The sequence below is a fragment of the Lipophrys pholis genome (genome assembly GCF_963383615.2).
Source record: "Lipophrys pholis genome assembly, chromosome: 7".
In the NCBI taxonomy this organism is placed as follows: domain Eukaryota; kingdom Metazoa; phylum Chordata; class Actinopteri; order Blenniiformes; family Blenniidae; genus Lipophrys; species Lipophrys pholis.
In genome coordinates, this window is record NC_137638.1 from 21477639 (window position 1) to 21497791 (window position 20153).

Consider the following 20153-nt stretch of genomic DNA (forward strand, 5'->3'; position numbering starts at 1 on the left):
GTGAAATGCTTTTTCTTTAATATTGAGTTCAGTTCAGGTTAATTTGTGTCCAGAAGTTCACCTCAGGACACATTGCATGCTAAAACTTTATATTTTCTCACATAACCCACAAGAATGTGTCTTTAAACTTTATAAACCTCCATTTTAGTATCGATGGAAATGATGGATTTGTGGTTAACTATAAAAGGGAAATGACTTTTCTTTCATGTTGAATTAGAAAAGGTTCGCAGCACCTTGCTGTTGCTGTTTTTAGACAGATAATCCGTTTGTGGTGAAAATGATTTACTCTACTCACCTTGTTTTACTATGCTTCCCCCTAATCTTTTCTCATCTGTTTCCATATATTCTCCTTTCATACTCATTTTTAATCCTCATTTTCCACACTTCACCTTCATTTCATCTCATCTCATCTGACCTCATCATCTCTCATTACTTGTACCCCTTTCTGATGTGTCTCCACTGGCCTTGTTTCCTTTCATCGACCAACATTTAATACACTCTTTTCTCATTCCTTCTTCCCCTAACCTCATTAAATAATACATTAAGATAGTATTGTTTACACCTGTCATTGTACTTGTATACAGTCGAGGAAACAAAGGATCTGAGATGCATCCCAAGAATGGGATGCTATTATGATGTTTATCACGGTTATATTTCAGTCCACTGGAAAGGAAATCATGGCAACAAAACAATGCTCGGGTACGCAAACTTTATCTGGCAAAAGCAAGATATTTTCCTATTATGTAACTGTGAGGCGCTGTGGTGAAGTTGCAAGATCTATTTCCGTGAGGTCACTAATATCTGCTCCCTTCTACCTGTTCCGCTGAGCACACTGCACTTTTCCTATAGAGTTTTAATGGATAGGATGGGTTCTGCCAGCATTAGTCAGGAAAAAGCCACTCATACTCAATGCTAAATTACTTTTAGACAGCGATCTGGATGATGCTCAGAAGCAGTTCAATGGTTGTGAGGACCAAGAATGCACTCAAGTGCATTCACAGAGCTTCAGTAATACGCTCCTATGATTAAATACCATAAGATTTTGATCAATTATCCATTTTACCCCGTGAACTAGCCATAAATCTAAAAAATGTGAATTCAGACACTTCATTAGATACCGATCTTGAATCATTGCTCTTCTCAGACAGTGCATTCTAAGTGGTTTGAACTTTTCTAATTTCAAGTTGTTGTTGTTTTGATCGGTTTTGTTTTGTTTTTTTATTCAGATGTCATTTTTCTGAATGCAGCCTTCACAACTACAACCCATGCCAGCTGACACATCCCTTTGATATTGTTTCTCCCAGGGCGCCATGACTCAGCATGTTTAGTGATGTGGGAATATACCTGGCATCAATCTCCAGCACTGCTGGTGGACTGTGTCATGACTATTTGCAAACTGGCCATTTTTTCAAGACAATAAAGGACATGATGAGCCCTTGAGAGTGCACATGCCTGCGGAAGCCCCTGTCTGTGTCTGCAGGCAAGGACAGAGTGACAGATGGACTGTGAAGCTAGAGGACAGTCCCTGTAGTGAAAGAAAGAGATATCATCAGGCAAAAGGAGGCCGTTGATATCAGAGGATACAGACTGTGTATAGATTCTCCCAGGGACTCTTTAATCAAAATAAGCGCATGCGATAGGCATTGCATGATGAGTTGTGTGTGATTGTGTTGTGCAGCGTGTGTGTTTGCTGTCAGTCGTAAAATGGGTTACTCTGGAGTCATCTGTTATGCACAGTAATGCAATATACAGCAAGGAGTAAAGAAATCAGTGGAGTGGAAAATCAAAGAGCGCATCACATGACAGGAGCAGTAGGAACGTCGCAGCATCACCGTCCTCAAACTTGTCTCCCTTCATTTAATTTCCTGGACATAGTCCAGACTCATTCCTCGAGGCTTTTTTATTTTATTTTATTTTTCAAGTGTGCAATAGCCTTGTTTGTTGGTAATATAAAAGCTACTCGATGCATTTCGTGTTGCACCACTCTTTACTCACAGAATCACTTGCGTTTTTACGCAGCTGCTCCTCCTCTCCCAATATCGCGGCCGGGTTCACCACCAGTTCCTCGAAGCACGCCGAGCCGAGAGAGGAGCTCTTCTGCTGGTACATGATCAGCTGGGACACGGGGAGTTTGGGGCTCCCATGTGTTGTCAGCTCGGGTTTGCTCCCCGTGGCCCCAGAAGCTGTGCCAAGCGGCCGGAGCAGAGACTGTCCGTTGGTGCTGGTCCCGGGGACCGCGTCGCCTCCAAGACACGTATCCCCTTCAAAAGGCGCCGGTGTGGAGCAGAAAAGGTTCGGCTGAGACGACGAAAACACCCGGTCCAGTTGTTTCTTTTTCCTCTTAAACATCCACAAGCCCGATTCCTTTTTGCTGCCCTCCGCGCCCCCGGCACCGCTCCGACGCTCCGATCCCAGTTTCGGACTGAGCCACGGTTTGGTTTTCTCCTGGAAATTCTTCCACATCCTCCGCTGGTAGGAAAGAGACTCTTGTCCCCTGCCTGGGCTGCCGTCCTTGGGTGATTTTTGCTCCATGGTGCCTGTGCAGCAGCCAGCCAGCCTGAGCACACTGTGTATAGTGAAAGGATGTCACAGTTGGGCTGCTGCAGCTCGGTGCACTTCCACTGATGATCACTTCAGAGCGCCAACAAGGAGACGCACGGTGTGATGATGATGATGATGATAGGGGGGTGTCAGTCTCCCTACAATTCGCAATGTGCTGTTTTTGACACTCTGTGCAGCATTGGGTAAGAAATATCCCACAACAGAGAAAATGTATATCTCACCTCTGTACTAAAGTTTGAGTACATAGGGAGACTTCTGCGAAAGAACAAAAAAAAAAACGCCTCAAAAGGTTTGGGAAATGCTTCTCTCTGTCTTCTCAGACTCCCTGCTCTATCCACCGTGCTTAACCGGAGGAGGGTTGACAAACTTGCCCATTAATTGTTCTATTCAAATGAAGGGCGAAGGGTGCACCGCGCCTCCCGCTGGCCACCCGTGTCAGTTGACTGGATAATCTGTATGCTGGTGATTGTGTAACACAAACTCACTATGCCCCTTGGAGATGTTTATGATTCAGTTGTGGATCCCCATGTGAGGGTGTCTCTCCTTGTACTGCGACATGTTGTATGTGCACAGTGGCTGACCCTACCTTATCACTCACTCAGCACTGTGACCTTGTGAAATCTATAGTCACCAACCAGCAAACCTGGTTTTGAAAAGCTTGTTCTATTTTTTCCACATCTGCATGTTCCTGCACTGTTGCCACGTCTGGATATGTTCTTTTCTACCAAATAGGTCAGGCTTCAGTGAATGTTATCACCCACGTGCAGCGTGAGCACTGAGCTGCCTCCTCTCCTTTTAGTTAGAGCTGCAGCAATGTGCAGCTCTAATAACTTATTACGTCTTCCCCTCTGGCCTTCGCTGCAGTGCTGGCCGGTCCCCCTCCCTTCATAATGTGCATCCTTAACCGGAGGCAGTGACAATGAATATCTGGCCATGTAGCATGAGACACATATGTATACACACAGAAGGTCACAACCTTTTATTCACAAACTGGACTGACGATGTGGCCAAGGCATCACCTGTAGGAGTGATGATGAAGGTCTGCGTGGCGCTTATGACACATTTGCGTTGGAGGCTGTTTTCCGTGACCCTGACATCAAGAGAATAGTAGAACAATAGAATTATCCTTCAATGTGTATGATAAATTACAGCTATAGTGATTTTTTACAGATGATGGCATATAGCTGCTGTCGTCTAGATATGAATCAGACAGTGGACGAGCAGCCAACGACAGCGTCGGCTGTGGTTTGGCATGTCTTTGTATTATATCTTACAGCCCACAAAATAAAATACTTTGATTGCAACCAGCAAGACGTTGAATTGGCATTTCATTAAAGTGGATGGAGCTGTGAGTGTGTGAGCCAAACGGCTCATTTCAGCTGCCATCGGCTTTTCTATTAGGCTCATGTGGAAAACTGATGAGTCGGCAGCGAGCACTTTAAAAGAACGTCATCCTGTTGATAAAAAAAAGAAAAAACTCATCCAGGGTGTACACACAGCTACGTTTGCATGCCCCACAGACACACAGCCATTTACAGACTTTGAAATGTGATCTTCAATCAATACCACTGTGACTTAGTACTAGTAGACAATACACTGTGATTTGGCATTAAATGAAACATAATGAGCTCACTTACATTCCGGCAGAGTTCTTCAAATTTCACTAAGAGAAAAGCTGATATAGACATAATACTTATATTGTGGACTGGAATTTGAGCTGATGCCTTGAATTACCTGTGAGGAATTATTTGATTTGATGGGCCTTATTCGATTGATACTGTTCTCTCAATAGCAATAGAGGAATGTTAGAAGAATCTTTTTTTGTCAAGAAATTTTACATTCAGTAGAGGAGTCCATCTAAATGATTTCTCTTTAAAACTACATTTATTTTTTTTTCCATTCATCTGTTTTTAGAATTGGCACACGTTCATATTTTGCATCAATATTTTTTAAATAGTATTAACTGAAAGTATTATTTGAAATGGCATTATGGTAGAAACAATTAATAAGGTGGAGTGGCAAACTCATAAAGAATTATATGTAATTTTGCAGTTGGTGTTTCAAGGATGACCTGTGTCTGCACTTTGCGAACCTCAGTGCCACTTTTTGTAACCTTCATTGCAGAAGGTCCAGAAGGTGGATCTTTCTCAAAACAATTCAGCTCTTCGGCTTAATCGTTTGACAAACTCCTGGACAATCCCGCTAAAGTTTGGACTGTGACGTTGTCTCTTCTTGCAAGAATGATTAAGTAAAGTTCTCTTAAACTTTTTAATCGTATTGAATTGTAAAAGAGGCCGGTTTCTACTGGAGGTGAGAAGATGACGGAATCCAAACCACAGTTTACAAACGGAGACAGATCCAGGATCAACTGAAAGTGAGTGGGTTCTCTTTTGTGCGGAAGTTCTCCTTGTGTGAATGTGACGTGTGTTGGATATCCGTCCACAGGGCTTAGATAAGGTTGCACTGTTAAATGTCGGGACAAAGTGAATACGAGGTTATTCCAGACTAAAATATCAAGTCATTCTTGTCCTTACAACTGAAGTAGGCCAGAGTCACTGTGAGAAGACAACAGGAATAAAATGGCTTCATCCAGGGCTACTGAAGTGTTGTGGTAGAGATCCAGCGTTGTCTTAGTCTAAAGTATCGTGAACGGGCCTCACGGTTCATACACAGCGCAAACAAGAGCGGGCCTACAGACACACCACTTCCTCATTCTGCATTCACACATTCACAAACACATCTGTGAATAATTATCACACACATGCATACGCACAAATAAAGAGCATACACCAATTCGCTTCCACAGCACAGTACCACACATTGATGTGAAAGATGTAATCACATTTTGAGGTTGACAGATGAGGAAGGTTCATGAGGAACTGCAGCACCAGACCACGAGACAGTTGGTTGAATAGTGAAGTAGTTTTATGTTGCATTTTAAGGTGGAGTCTATCGGTATTTCACTGAATTAATGACAAATTCATGTATTTAACTCCTATTTTGGTGAAACAATGACACAGTTAGGTGGTGTTTTGATGGTATATTTCTTTATTTGGTCTTGGCAAGTTTAGTCCTCCGTACTTTGCAGAAGATTCATTCAATCATTCTAACGGCTTTGATTTTTGACTGAATGTTCCACTTTCGCATTTCAGACAGTCTGACTCTTCTGACCTTTGAAATATTGTTGGTACTCTTAAGACCCTTTAAAATAGTTTCTCACTTTTATTTGACTTATTGCCTTTTCAATCCACTTAGATCATTTTAATTATGGACATTCCACAAACAAAATTGAAGAAGTTTTGTTTGATTTGATTTGATTTTACTGTAAGACTGTGAGCTTTTGATTGCATTAAACAAATGTGTTTGTTTTTGTGAGAGTTGCTACTGACTGGGCTGATCTGTTACTCAGCTCCATTTCTTGGAGTTACACAAGCATTCACGCTCCGAAGTCAGCAAATATTCAGGTGTTTTGTTTTTTTACTAAATCTGCCCCACGGCAGTCACAATGTACAATTCTCACATTTCTGTTCACGCTGGCAGGCAGGAAGGCAGGCAGGCAGGCAGGCAGGCACACCCCACACAAGGAGACCGCAGTTTCCAAGTGACAACACAAACACATGAAGTCACGAGCCAGCCCAAGCAAAGACCTGTGAGTATTCAGAAATCTGAAGAAATAAAATCTTATCACTGCTTGATATGATGTTGTCATGACAATAAATTTTATTCAGATTGTCGTTATAACGCTTTTCGAGAACACTTCCTTTGACCAGATGAATATAAGTTTGGTTAATATGCTTGAGCAGAGAAAAACACTGTCAATTGTCATTTGTTTCCCTGCAGACAAAAAAACCATGACACAAGAGTCAAAGATACTACCCTACCACAAAGGTGTCAGGTGAGTTTTCTTATTTGTTAACTTCAATATTTTTACATCTTCTGATTAGTGAAAATTTGACTTTTTTTTTTTGTGTGTGTTTGTTTCTTCCTCACTTTCAAAATCAGTTTGAGGGAGGTATGTTCTACTTCCACTTGCTAATGGAATTAAGGTTGTAAACCTTACAGTGAATTAAAATTATACCATTAATCCTACAGCCAAGACGTCATTACACTTGGTGACACAGCATGCATATAGGGACATCAAGTCACATGACCTGAAGGCATAGAAATTAGGCAAGCCGGGTTCATCTGTTTTTATACCGATGATTTATTTATCCTTGACTGTGTCTTTTCGGCTGCGGTTTGACCAAAAGAATGAGAGCACGTCTTGCAACATAGTTTGTTTTGCCTGGTTATCAAAGCTACGAAGCAGGAGTTATGTCACAATTCGAAGCACAGTCTACTGTTTACTCCCCATTTAAGGCCTGATGACTTGGAGCATTTCAGCGGTCAGGATGTGACCCTGGCTGTGCTGCTGGAGCAGGCTTTCAGGATCAGAGAAGAAGTGGCAGCAGGTCTGCAGTCCAAACATGGCTCCGTACAAGTTGAGGCATTTTCCCGCAAGCTGCTGGAGAACCACATACTCACCATCACACGCATCGTAAAACAGCTCAGCAGCGACGTACAGGTATACAAGTGGGCAGATGACACCTCCAGTAATTCTCATGTGTTCTTTTCTTGTTTGTTTTTTTGTTGCTGTGTATTTTAACATGTGGGTGTTGTCCATCTGCTTTGATTGTCTCATTTTCTTACCCACACTGCTCATTTCTTTGCTCTAGCGTCTCTCTTGGCGTGCAAGCACACCAACAAAGGCAGACTCGTGCCTTCAAACTCCCAGTTGATGTGATTGCACTTGATAGAATGGTGCAGAGTCTGAATTAAGCCTGCTTGACTCCTCGTCACTTGGAGATGAGCTCATGAAAGTTTTCTCTATCTGCAAAAAAAACAAAAAAAAACATGTGGAGAGCACGGTTTGTGGTTGAACTGAATAAATAGTGGAAAGTTCAAGGCTTCATTTCTATCAAATCGCAGTCAGAAAAATTGCTGAAAAGCACATTGAAATGTGACTCACGAAGCCAGTGTGAGGGGTTCAGAGCCATCTCTGACTAAGCAGAACATTGAACCGTAGTTTAATAACAAGGCCAAACAGAAGCTGGGCAATAAAATGAAATCAACAGCTTCTCTGCTGCTGCATACCAAATGGACCATTCGGATAATTAGAGGCCATGATCGTCTAGAATATGACTCGAATACATTCAAGCCAATTATGCACATGAAGCACAGCGAGTGAAATTATGAAAGGAAAGCTCAGTTAAATCAGATGAAACAGCACACAGTCAGTGCTGATGCTCATCATATCGTGATCAGCCAGAGGGCACTATCTTTGATGTCAGGTTATGCATTGCACACATGTTAAAGGTCTGTCATTTAGAGCACTGGTTCGCAAGTAATGTGGGGTTCATGACCCGTTTGGGGAGTACTAGTTATCATGGGAGGCCTGATGAAAAAAATGCTTTGAATCACTGCTATGAAGTGAACATTGATACAGTAATTACTGTACATTTCTCCCTAAATGAAATCAAAATGTTCAGAGTAAATGATTATTCATGGCCTTCTGTCAGGTCTTAATGAACTATTCATATATTTTCTCAAATATATTTAATTTCGTATTAATTTGTTAAAGACATTTAGTCATCGAACACATTTCAAATGTCACTTTTGGCTGCCTGTAAACAAGAAACTTGACTTTATTGAGGCTTTTTCTGTTTTTACTTTCCAGAGGGGACACGAAATGCTTTGATTTAAAAAGAAAACCTGCGTAAATCTTCATAGAGTGGTTTTCAGAAATGATTGCATAATGTTTGTTAAGCATTAGCTAATATAATCCAGTGCCATCATGCTGTCATATAGTTTAGATTTAGTGGATTATCAGACAATAGCTAATAACAAAGATTTTCTCAATTGTAAGACCAACCTCATCCACTCACTCACGCTTATAATCATTCCCATGGTGATGGCTTCCGTGCAAGTTGCTCACACTGTTTGGAGAAACTTGAGATTCAGTTTCGGCCGAAGGAAATTTCAATACACACACACCGTGAGATGGAGGGATCAAATCACTACCTTTGGATAGTAAGATGATGCATTATAGCAAATGAGCCACAGCCAAACTGAATTTAAAGGTAGTAATGTTCAGTTTTGATTGACATTTCTTTAAAGGCTACATTTACGTAGAGTGGAATCGCATTACATTGAGAGGTGTGTCTAATGTTAGGACTAACCCACACACATGAACGTTTCGTTCAGGTGCTGGAGAAGCAGATCGTCCAGCGGGATTCGGTGACATCTTTAACCACAGCAGCTGTGCAAAACCTGGACCAGAAGAACACGGGTGGCATTGGAGACCTGAGAGGAAGAGTAGCCAGGTATACACAGTCCTCAGTTAAACGCGATCACTGAAACACTGAAGCACAAAAGGCACAGAGTATCAGCATTGCTTAGATGAAATGTATAATTAGAGCTGACTCATCCTGCTGATGCCCTACTCGGTCTAATTAAATGGGATTTCATCCTGACGAACAACTCTTTGCATCCTCGCACGGATACACACATGCAATTAGTTGGCTTCCACCGGAGTGAAGATTCAAGTTTTAAACACACTTTAGATACTGATCAGCACCAGATTATTGCTCTCTGCCTGTGCGAATCGCACATTCTTCAGATTGGACTTGCTGAAAGGGGTTTCTTATCTCGAGCGCGGTGGGAGCGGTGTTTTGCTGCCAAAGCTGAAATATTACGAACAATCCCATCAACCACCGATCAATACACCTTCACTAATGTAATTTGTCATCAGGCGGTAGATGAAATACGCAGAGTTATTTTATGAACGTGTTCTCACTGCAGACCTCTGTGGGACGTCAGAGGTTAGTGAGGAGAAAGGACATTGCCTATTAGTCAACAAACAGCTGATTTACTGTCTAATGAAGGGATCAATAAAAAAAATTACTCGATTGCCACTTTAATGGCCGCTTGTATGTTAGGCACAGACGGTCCCGTCAGCCAAAAGCCACTGACTGTTGATTAACTCTGCTGATCAGAGTCACAATTTATAGAAGTGCTGTATTTTAAGACATCCAGGGAAAAATAATTCAAATTTCACACTTGGCATCTTGGCAATTTCTTTGAAGGATTATATTTGATCACAAACTTTGTGGAGGCATATGCACGCGGATAGAGCTGATGAAGTGCAGCCTGTGCTGGCTCACTTATGACAGATTCAACCAACCGTATAAAAGAAGCGAGCCGTGCTGCAGCGGTGATAATAAGGGTCAGAACAGTTCATGCTGATCACACAAACTGAAGTAAGGATGCATCAGAGGGAAAATTTGATATCTCATAAAGTATTTTCTCATGTTTGGCCTATTCACTTTTATTCATAGGCTCACAAAGATTTTCACTGTTTATGATTTACTACAGGATTCCTCTCTCTATTAACTCACTTTGTAACTACCAACCACAGCAGCTGTATGACTTCTTTTGCAATCCACTTGCCTTGCTTTTGAGCATATTGAACTGTGTGGGCCACTGTGAAGAACTTTCTTCTCTCCCCCTCATCACACTGTCTCTCTGTGATTTCCCCCACCTATTATTTCAGGTGTGATGCCACCATCGCCAAGCTGACAGCTGACGTGAGCTCTGGGGAGCAGCAAGTGATTAAACTGCAGAAGGATGTAGAAGGACTCAGAGCAACTGTAGGAGAACATCTGAAAGGGCTGGAAGTCAAGGTGGGAGACAGGTTACCCTCCAGTCTCCACTGTCCACTCTGGTGTCTCATACTGAAATGAGCTGTGGGACCACTTTAGTATTAGAATAGTTGAAAGATCGCTGAATCAAATTGTTTCTCTCTTCTGGCCAGGGCTGTGACACACTTATAGTCACATTTTATTCATATTAAACCAAATAAAAGAGTCCACGCATAATTGTTTGGCAGCTCGTATTAACACATTTTTAAAATATCTTCTAATCCGTCTAAAATATATCTATCTTCTGCTTCTTCTTCTTTCACTACTACAACTGCTTTTCATTTTTTTGTCTGTTGCTTCATTTTCTTCTGGGCATTAAAAGAAAAAAAGACAGATTTGCTTTTCATTATTTATATTGCAAAACGATTGGTTATTATTACTATTGATTGTGGGAAAAAAGGACAACTAAATAATAGGAACCAAACTGTATTTCAAAGATTTGACGTTCGAGAGAAATTTGAGAAACTACCCCAAATTACTGAAAATTATCACTTGCTTACAGTTATTAGTGACTACTAAATAGTTGTGGAGTTACTATAGTTACTGAAAATACCATGAACGATCGAATTTTTTGGTTCCAGACAACATGGTAAAACTGTCATTTTTAAACGTGTCCAGGTCTGTAGATAATATTTTGGTGTGATTGCCGTTTCCTGAGGGGCAGCTGTGTCACAGTAACCTGCTCATAAAGTGAACCTCCTCATTCGCAAAATCACATTATTAACGTCGGTGCACAGCTTCCTTTTGGCTCATGGTCAGGACATTCTTTAGTGGTTTAGAATATTGTGTCTGGGATTATTGTTCACTCTCCACTCGTCACACTATGTCTCGGTTCTGTGGTCAATGAAACAACTGCCTCTGGTACTGAAGGCCTGGGGCATAGGATTCTTTAATATTTTATATATATCATGTTGCTATTATAAATAAGTAAGGAAAACATCAATTAAGTCACAGCTCCCTTCAGTAGTGTATTGGTTTAGTTGTTTCCAGATGGGGATGCTTGAGGCATTTAAGGGGAGGGGGGACGCTGCAGGATTTAATTTTCACTAAAGCATGGCTTACCTGTTTTGTTAATTTCGAGTAGATACTACAATGATAAATGGACTTCACTTAGCGCTTTACATTGTTAGTCACATTCACCCATTCACGCACCAATACAGGCAGACCGCCATGCAGGCTGCCTAATCCATCTATTGAGAGCAATTTGGGGATCAGTGTCCACATGTCTCAAGGACACTTCAACAGGCAGACATGTGAATTGGGAGATGACCGCTCTACCAACCGAGCCAGAGCCCGACCTCAGTGCTCGACATCAACGCAGATATAAGTTGAGAATTTTCTCTGGAGGAGTCAAGGCAAAGTCATGAAACTCAAACTAAACCGAAACAGACAAGGACAACCACTGGAACAAGACACGGACAAGAGAGACGGACTGGCACAGACAAGACTGAAGACCAAACGTTAATTCGCCAGGGAGAGGGGAGACTAATGACTCACGCTTCTCAACAATTAAAGGACATGAGGTCAGACAGTCACCTGAGACAAGAGAGTTAGAGGCACACCGTGAGACATGAGTCAACATGGTCCAACCGGCACTCAAACAACAAAATTACCCCGACTGTTTGCTCAATTTGCATGAAAGCCATTGTGAATCGGTGTATGTTTGAATGTGATTGATCATCTAAAAGTATGACCACTGGTAACTAAGCTATTTGAGGTCATCTTTGCTGTGAGGCAAGTCTCACCACATCAACACTGAGTGCCTCTTATCTTTCATATATTCTGAATTATGAGGCGTTTCACTGAAGTAAGATGAAGACTGAACCAAACAAAAAGATCACATGCATTCAAATGCTGCATGCTGTGACAACACACAGCATGCAGGGCATGCATTCTGCTGTTTGTAGGAGGATGCAGGTGATTTAGCACTTACTGCTGCGGAGAACGACCAGCCTTATCAAGTAAAGCCAGGCTTCGCTGTCTTATTGAAGGCAGTGGCATGTGAAATGAAATCAATCGAGGATGTCAAGGTCTATATAAACAGCTTTTACTGCACTTGGGTTTGTAATATTTTCAAGACTAAAAATTAAAACTGTGGATTAGGATACGCTGGCACGTGGTAAAACACCCTCTATCACTTCACTAAATCTAAAAACCACAACTGCCTTTAGCGCACGTGCACGTTCACGGTGGTTCAGCGAGCACTCAGCTCTATTGGTGGCACAGAGTGGTAAATCACACTGATGGCAGCACATTAGCTGTGGACCAATGGTCAAGCGTGTGCCATAAAAATAATTGAAAATGCAGGGAAAGTGGGTCACCACTGTTTCCCCGGTCCTTACTGGCCACAGGAGTGATGCAGTACGCCGCAATCAGCTCGGCTCAGCAGAAACTAGAGAGGGGAAAGGTCAGACGATGAAGCTGGCGGCACAGGATGCTCGTGCGTCACGTGACGGCGTGTGTCTTTTTCGTCTTCTCGCCAGATTCAACGAGGTGTCGGAAATCTGGAGGCCTTACTGGAAAAGCATTCCCAGAGCGCAAAGAGCTCCATGTCGGACCTGCAGAGACAAGTTGTATCACTGGAAGGCAGGTGAGATCAGTGGTTAGAGAAGAGGAACAGCAATAATACAACATGTGCACTATTTCCTCCAGTGCAGGGGTCTGCCATGGCTCCTAGTCTCACTGTACACTTCAAGAGACTTAGCGTGACATTTGCAGTTAATAACTGGTAGCATTCGACAAGTTAATGACTGTAAAATGATTCATGTTACTGGTGTTAATCTGTCCATTCCCACTGCAAATTGCTGCCAGTGATTGTCTGTGATCAGTTTCACAGTGCCATTCGGATGACTTCTGTTTGAATTATAATCATCATATATGATTGCTTTGGGTTCAGAAAGTCACCCGTGCCTGTGAGGCTCCTAGTTTTCTTTGCAACTTTGCGCCTCAATCAAACAAGTGACTTGTAACTCCCAAACGTCCTTATTGAATATTTTCCATAGTCCTCAATCTTTTCTCAGCTGCTCCTTGTTGGATTTGCCTCCAGTGTCTATACTGTCAATACTAATAAATAATGCCTCAGAAAGATGCAGTCTGATTATCAATGCTGGAGTATAAACAATGTAGTCCAGCAGCGGTATGCAATATTGCATTGTTTTATCTTGTGGAGACAAAAGACACAAGGATTATGAATATGTTAAATAATGCTTTATAATTGCTATAGATATTAATTAATGTGTTTGCACAACAATATGGAACTGGATGACGCTTAAATAGTGTGAGTTTCTGCGACCATGTTGGTTGCAAAAGAACAACATTGACATACACATACTTTTATGTATAAGTATATATGTTTGACTTTACAGTCATACATACAGTCAGTAGCTCACTTTTTAGACTTTCTGATCCTAGCCTGTTTTATATATATTTACAAAATAGAAGCATCTGTTTTGAAGAAGCCTTAAAGCAGAGGGATTTTATAACTAATAATTTATATATGTCAGTTTATCTTTGATGTAGCCACTCAGGCCACTCAAGTTGGCATATGATGATGAATTAAGGTTCCTAATTACACAAAAGAAAATCAAACGTTTGATTTATTTGAAAGCAGTGACTGAGGCGCTTGGCGGTTGTATCCTGTCTGTTGAAGGAGAAACAAGCTCGCTGACATTTTGGCAATAAAAAGCAGAACATCAGTCTTCTTCCATAGACCGTCAACATAAAGGTCAACAGCCCAAAGTTGTTGTCTTGTTGCAGAATATCTCAGATTATTTGAATTAACCAGTCCACAGTGACTTTTTCTAGTTCTACATGCAGCTCACACAGCCACTGTTATAAATATTAAACATTGCTTGGTAATGGTTTTCAAACAACATCATAAAGACTACAAATTAGGCAGCAGCACAGTGACTCCCTTGAAATCCGTTGCTTTATTGTCTTGTGCATATTTCACATCGCATCTGTCAACATTGGAGCAATTAGCAAGCCAGATCCATTAACTGAATGAGGTGTTGTACTAAGAGACTTGCAATATTGGCGGTTAATTCACTCATAAAAGTAGTCTGCTGTGTAATGCAGGCAAACACAGACATAAAAACAGGATTTCAGCGTCTATCTGAGGTATTTTAACATTGTTTACCTAATCGGCTATTTGGGCGACGTGAGCCGCATATGGCAATATCAGTGGCAACCTCAAAGGCACAAAAGCACAGAGGCACCTGCCTGTGTTCAGAGCTGCAGAACGAAGAACGTCAAGCAGACGTTTTCCACCGCGTAGCTTTCTGTTCTCACAGTCCTGGCATCACGCGAAGGCCAGTGTCGATTCAAACAGGAAAAAGCCACACTCTTGTTGAGTCTCACCTCGAATGACCAGACAGCATAACTCTCATCTCTGACGTTTAAGGCTCTTTGAATATAAAGTGTCTTACAGCTTACTGATTGATGATTAAAATTCTTCTATTTTGCAAAAATATAATCTAATAAATCTTTTTCCTGATGCCAACCTATATTAAATCTTCTGTAATCTGTAATAAATCTTTTGTCTCTCAGAGATTTTTTTTTCTCCCCCCACCCCCCCCCCAAAAAAATGAGGCAGCATAAAGGCTGAGACAGGTGATTTGAGGCAAACGAGACCGTTACATAAACTGCAGACAAACGATAAATAAAACCACAGGGCTGCAACACAAAAAGAAAAAAAAGCAGAGATACAAAAACAGATGCAAAGCAAACACAGGCCCGGGAAGATGCACAAGGCTGAAGTAAGCGAGAGCAACACACTGACTAAAAAAAAACAATTATAAAAAAAAAGAAAGAAATGTATCATGGTTGTACAAACAGGAAACATAGGCAAACATGAAAATGCGTAATAAAGTGCAGTGATCAAAAAAAAAGAAGCTACAATTATTTATGTTGATCAAACAAGACTGTTCTTCGTTTAAAGTACTTACTTTTTTTTTTTTTTTTTACACGAACAAATGTTTCAGAATCACGAGATCCATCTGTATAAAGTGGAATGTCTGTTTGATAGATTGTTCCTCTATCTCCCCCCAACTCTTATTATATCTTCATTCTATCCATCTGTGGCGCTTGAGAATGCTGATGGCTTATGGGTATTGTCGCATTTGGTGTTTTGAAATCCTGAGTGAAGCCCAGTAAGGATAACGAGATCGGGTTTTTTTTGTCGTGTGGATGAATTTCAAAAGATTGGCTCACATTAGTTGAAGTATTGATTTTCACAAATAAATAAATAAGCAAATAAATAAATAAATGTGTCTTGTATTTTGACCTGTTTAAAGATACTAACTTGAATTTTATTTTTTGGGGGGAGAATTATAATCATAATACTTCCATGCATCAAATACAAGGACATTTATAAAGGCCAATGAAAATGATGTCGAGTGTAGCTGTTAGAATAACATGAGAGCCGCAAACTGAAAAGTTCAACTTTTGGAAAATAAGTTCTAAGTCTGATTCCAGAGCGGACAGAGCCTGTGTTTAGACCTGGACAGAAAATGAAAGGTCACCTTTGGTCTTTAGCGTGGACTTTGCAGTGAAAGAATTGGTCGTGGCCCTAAAGTTGCACCTGGGAATACAAGAGGACAGAAGACGTGTTCCAGATGAGAGCTTTTAAAGTTATAATCATATCAAGCCTTTGCTTTACTGGAAGCCAGTGGAGTGAAGCTAAACGAAGAAGACACTTCCCTGTTTCTTGTAAAACGTTCGGCGAGGAGTCAGTTAATCTTCCGCAAACGCTAGTGATTACGTGTCTTTAGCGTCTATTTTCAATGTAAGGCCGTGTGTTTGTTTTCTTCTATTGCTGTTGTCTTTGCAGGGTGTCAGGGGAGATGAAGAAAGTCTCGGAGCAAACAGACCTGCTGAGGAAGTGGACAGAACAACAGCTCAACGCCCACGTGCAAACACGTGCACAGAGCAGTGTGCAGCTCCGCTCACTTCTACAAGACAAAATGGTACGCTGTTCAGTTTGAAGTACGCATTTCACCGTTACAATCCTGGTCTTCTGGCGTCTTTCCCTGTGTTACTTTTTATTTTCATTGACTTGTTTTCCCTCCTGGCTTCATATTTTAAGCTGATTTGCTCACTCATCATGTAACGCCTCTCTCTTGTTCACCTTGCATTAATTTGTGTGTACTTTTAGTTCTGGTGCTCACTCCCCAGATTGTGGTTGCATTGCCTCATTGTCTGTCCGCTCCCTGTTTGTGTACATAAGCTTTACCTTGCGGCTGCGCCTCTGTCACTTCGTTTATTTAGTTTGCCTGTAATCCCTCGTCTGTTTGCTCCAGCTTGTTTCTTTCTGCGTTATTAGCCTCTCCTGTCCTGCTTGGGCTCGCCATTTGTCAAGTCCTCCATTTTGTATGTGTTTTTTTTTTTTTTTTAATTTCATCTGCAATAAAGATCAGCTTTTATTTTGGACTCTGTGTTTACACCCAGGGTCCTTTATCCACCCACAAAACAACGAGAAACACAGAACTGGGTGTTGTGTATAAAGAATGGATTAGCGACTTTTACAGCAATGGGATTGAAGAAGCCTGTTAGTCTGAAATATTCAGCTTTATTCTTGTGTCCAGTCGGAGGCAGAGTCTCGATTATCCGACCGTGTGCTGGCTCTGGAGGAGCGGGTGGAGCGGGGTGAGATTCGGAGGCAGCAGGTCGACCACAGTCAGACCGATGAGCTGAAGCGCTGCGAAGCCAAACTCAGCAAAAGAATGACCTCAGTGGAGAACGGCCTCCATCAGCAGCTGCAGCTGCTCAAACAGGAGTACCACACAGGTGAGTGGCCCCACTGTCACCAGTGAGTAAACTCACTGGCGACGCGTACGTCAAGAAATAAATGTAAACGGACGAGTATCGGAGAGATGCTAGGAGAGCGATCGCAGTTTATCATGATATCATAATGTGGTTCATTTCATTTTCCCGCAGCTGAGCCATTTAATATCTCATTTAATGACAGTGGTCTATGACTTGGCGATGACGTTTTAAATTAAGCGTGAGAAGCTCGCTATATTTGAACCATGAGGATGGCGAACGGCAGCCAAGCTCTCATGCACAAGAGACAGAGTGCACAGGGTTTCACGTAATGGTTACATCAGTAAACATTTCATGCTTAACAATGCTGATAATCATAGCTTATAGTGGGTTAGAGCTCTTCTTTTATCCCCCCCCCCCCCCCCACCACCCCCCCAATTGCTGCTCCCACAGTTGAACTGAGTCACAAGACAAAGCCATGGGAATACATCGCCATCAGGCCGGCTTCACTACAGCTTCCCAGCTCCTGTTTGCATTCATCTCCATCTCATTTCCCACGAGGCCTGGCACTCGATCTCAAATCTAGTCCCCCTCCTGTCAGTCTCTCTCAATCTCTGGCTTTTAATAAACAAGCAGACGGATAGAAAATAGCCTCGACACTCCTCAGTAAATAAGAGCAAAAGATTTACTGATTTATGAATCACCGCTCAGCCATCGGTGTCAGGGCCCAGGGCCTTTCATCCGTTGCTCTATTTTAAGTGTAGGAGGAAAAAGATGGATGGAGATGGCATGAGAGGGGGCAGAATCAATGCATAATTGATGAGTGTCGTAAATATCTGTGGTGAGACAGGCTTAGAGATAGAAGGAGAGGTCCTAAGATATTTAATAGTGTCTTCGCCACAACGTGCATAACATTGTAGAAAACCTTGTGAAGGCATAACCAGAGGCGTGCATTGGTGGAAACCCTTGGTAGAAATCGCCACGGTCCTTTTTTAACATCAAAGGCGTCGTCTTTAATCCCGATTTGCACCTGATGGCTGTTGTTTCGGACAGGGTTCCACTCCGTGCATGACGCCATTGAATCCCTCAGGAAGATATGTGACATCAAATCCCGTCTTGACAAGGAAAAGCTTCAGAAGGACATCCGCCACATCCGCCGCAGAGTGCCAGAGCTCAACAACACAGGCTGAAGAAGGAGCGAGTCTCTTTACCGTCACGCCGGCCCCCCGAAGCAGCCGCAAGGATCAAATCATTCAAAGGAGATACCCTGTGAGTGACGGCCTTGATTGTTTCTTCACTATCCTTCTATCCACTTCCCCAGTTGTTCTTTCCTTCGTGAGTGATTGTGAACCTTAAGAGTCAATGTGCTTGTCTACATTGACAGATAAGGCACAATATCCAGCAGAAGTCATAAAAGAGCATAAATGAAAACCAAATAAAGAATAGTGTGACTCCTTTCGAGTAAAAGTTTGTATAATGCCTACTTGTCAGTCAAGAATAAATGTCCAAATTTTAATCGCGATTGACTCCATCTTTTTATTTTCAGATTTGTGATTTTGAAACACAAAACATTTGAGCGTCACAAAGCACCTATTGATTATTTTAATGAAATAAGTACGGAGTGTGGTCTGTAATAAAATTCAACAATAAAGTGTTTGAATTTTTTTACAGCTGACACAATATGTCAATTTTTTAAATGTGATTTACAAGGTACCTTTACACCTTCAGCCTAACGAAGGAGGAAGGAGGAAGAGGGGGAGGGAGGAGGAAAAGAAAAGAGAGAGAAAAAAATATGAGGTCACGCGTTCAAATCCCACTCAGTGCTAGCAAATGTTGGTGCTTTTTTCTTTTTGAAATGCTTTCAAAATTAGTTTTTACATGTCAAAGTACTCATAATACTAACCATTTACACAAATCTGCCATCCCAATACTAGTAATTAAAGTGACTGTGGGTGTTTGAAAGGCGCTGACAAATAACATGTATTATTATTATCATTATTATTATAGACTAATACTAGGCTAGTAATACAACTCACCAGTTTTATATTACACACAAATTGTAAGTATTATTAACATATAGTATAATATTGTAGTAATAAGAGTGTAAATATATAATGAAATAAATTGTATAAGTATTATATGTATAAATGTTAACTGATGTAAAATATGTCTGAATAGTAAAATGTTATGAAATTCTTAAACAAGTGTTAAACTCTCACACAGTAATACTTCAGCAGACGTAGCACACGACGTTCCCAGTGCAAAACTGAAGCCCTCAAACACTGCAAAACACCATGACAAATAACCAGTTTTAATACAGATATATTACACATTAAATATACTGTGCTCTTGACACCAGGTATAAAAACTGTCCTTCTTTTTTAGGACAACTGTCCCGGCCACTTAGCCATCTATCATGCAGAGCAGCATACACCACCCTGTCCTTGTCAAGTGGGCCCAGGTTCTGCCACAGACTCACAATAGTGCAGCCTGCTGGTTGTTAAGTGTCAGGACTGTTAGTGAACGTGGATCAACCAGGCACTGTGCCAGCTCATACATGATCCATGTCTGGAATGTTATGCTGATCCACATCCTGGAGACACAGAACTGGTGTTAAAGACGGACTTAAGACGGACTTGAGCTTTAATAACAGAGAATACAGATATAAAACTATGTTGTACTCAGTAGTGCAGTGTCTGTGTTGATTGTGGATAAATCTACTGGTCTAAAACAAAAGAAATGAGTGAATTGTCACTTACATCTTGCTGGGAGGAGAGACTGGAGAGGCGACAGAGCTCTGGGAGTGCCTGGTTCGTAGTATTTAGTGTCTGTGGGATGCATGAAAACCATCAAAACTACATTTTGTTAGTATTTTGTTTTGTTTCGTAGAGTTTGTTTACCCTTTGCACTTGTTTACCTTATGATAAGAGTAATGCCATTTCTTCTGCGGTGCAACAGAACTGGTCCATTAATAGAACACAAACAATCCAGTGGCAGGTTGGACTTTATACCTTTTCATTCCAGACTAGTCATACTTTACAGGAAATACCCAGCTAAAGTCTTATTGCGACAGATGACTGTACCCTGATG

The 20153-nt window shown here is 41.5% G+C and overlaps 2 protein-coding genes across 2 annotated transcripts in view; one reads left to right on the forward strand and one right to left on the reverse strand.

Annotated features, from left to right (window-relative positions):
- mctp1a (multiple C2 domains, transmembrane 1a) overlaps positions 1-2626 on the reverse strand; it is a gene marked incomplete at its 3' end in the record, with an annotated part of 134251 nt that extends 131625 nt beyond the window's left edge. Inside the window, 1 exon segment of the mRNA XM_080468269.1 lies at positions 1996-2626. Within this exon segment, the coding sequence (XP_080324395.1) occupies positions 1996-2532 (537 nt within the window). The 5' untranslated portion in view covers positions 2533-2626.
- A 3478-nt stretch (positions 2627-6104) lies between these two features.
- Positions 6105-18583, forward strand: fam81b (family with sequence similarity 81 member B). Its single transcript, XM_080467315.1, has 9 exons — positions 6105-6211; positions 6403-6457; positions 6922-7126; positions 8806-8924; positions 10154-10283; positions 12785-12891; positions 16132-16267; positions 16886-17087; positions 18117-18583. The coding sequence occupies exons 2-9, from the start codon at positions 6414-6416 to the stop codon at positions 18251-18253; spliced, it is 1080 nt and encodes a 359-aa protein (XP_080323441.1). The 5' UTR covers positions 6105-6211; positions 6403-6413; the 3' UTR covers positions 18254-18583.
- Positions 18584-20153: the final 1570 nt, after the last annotated feature.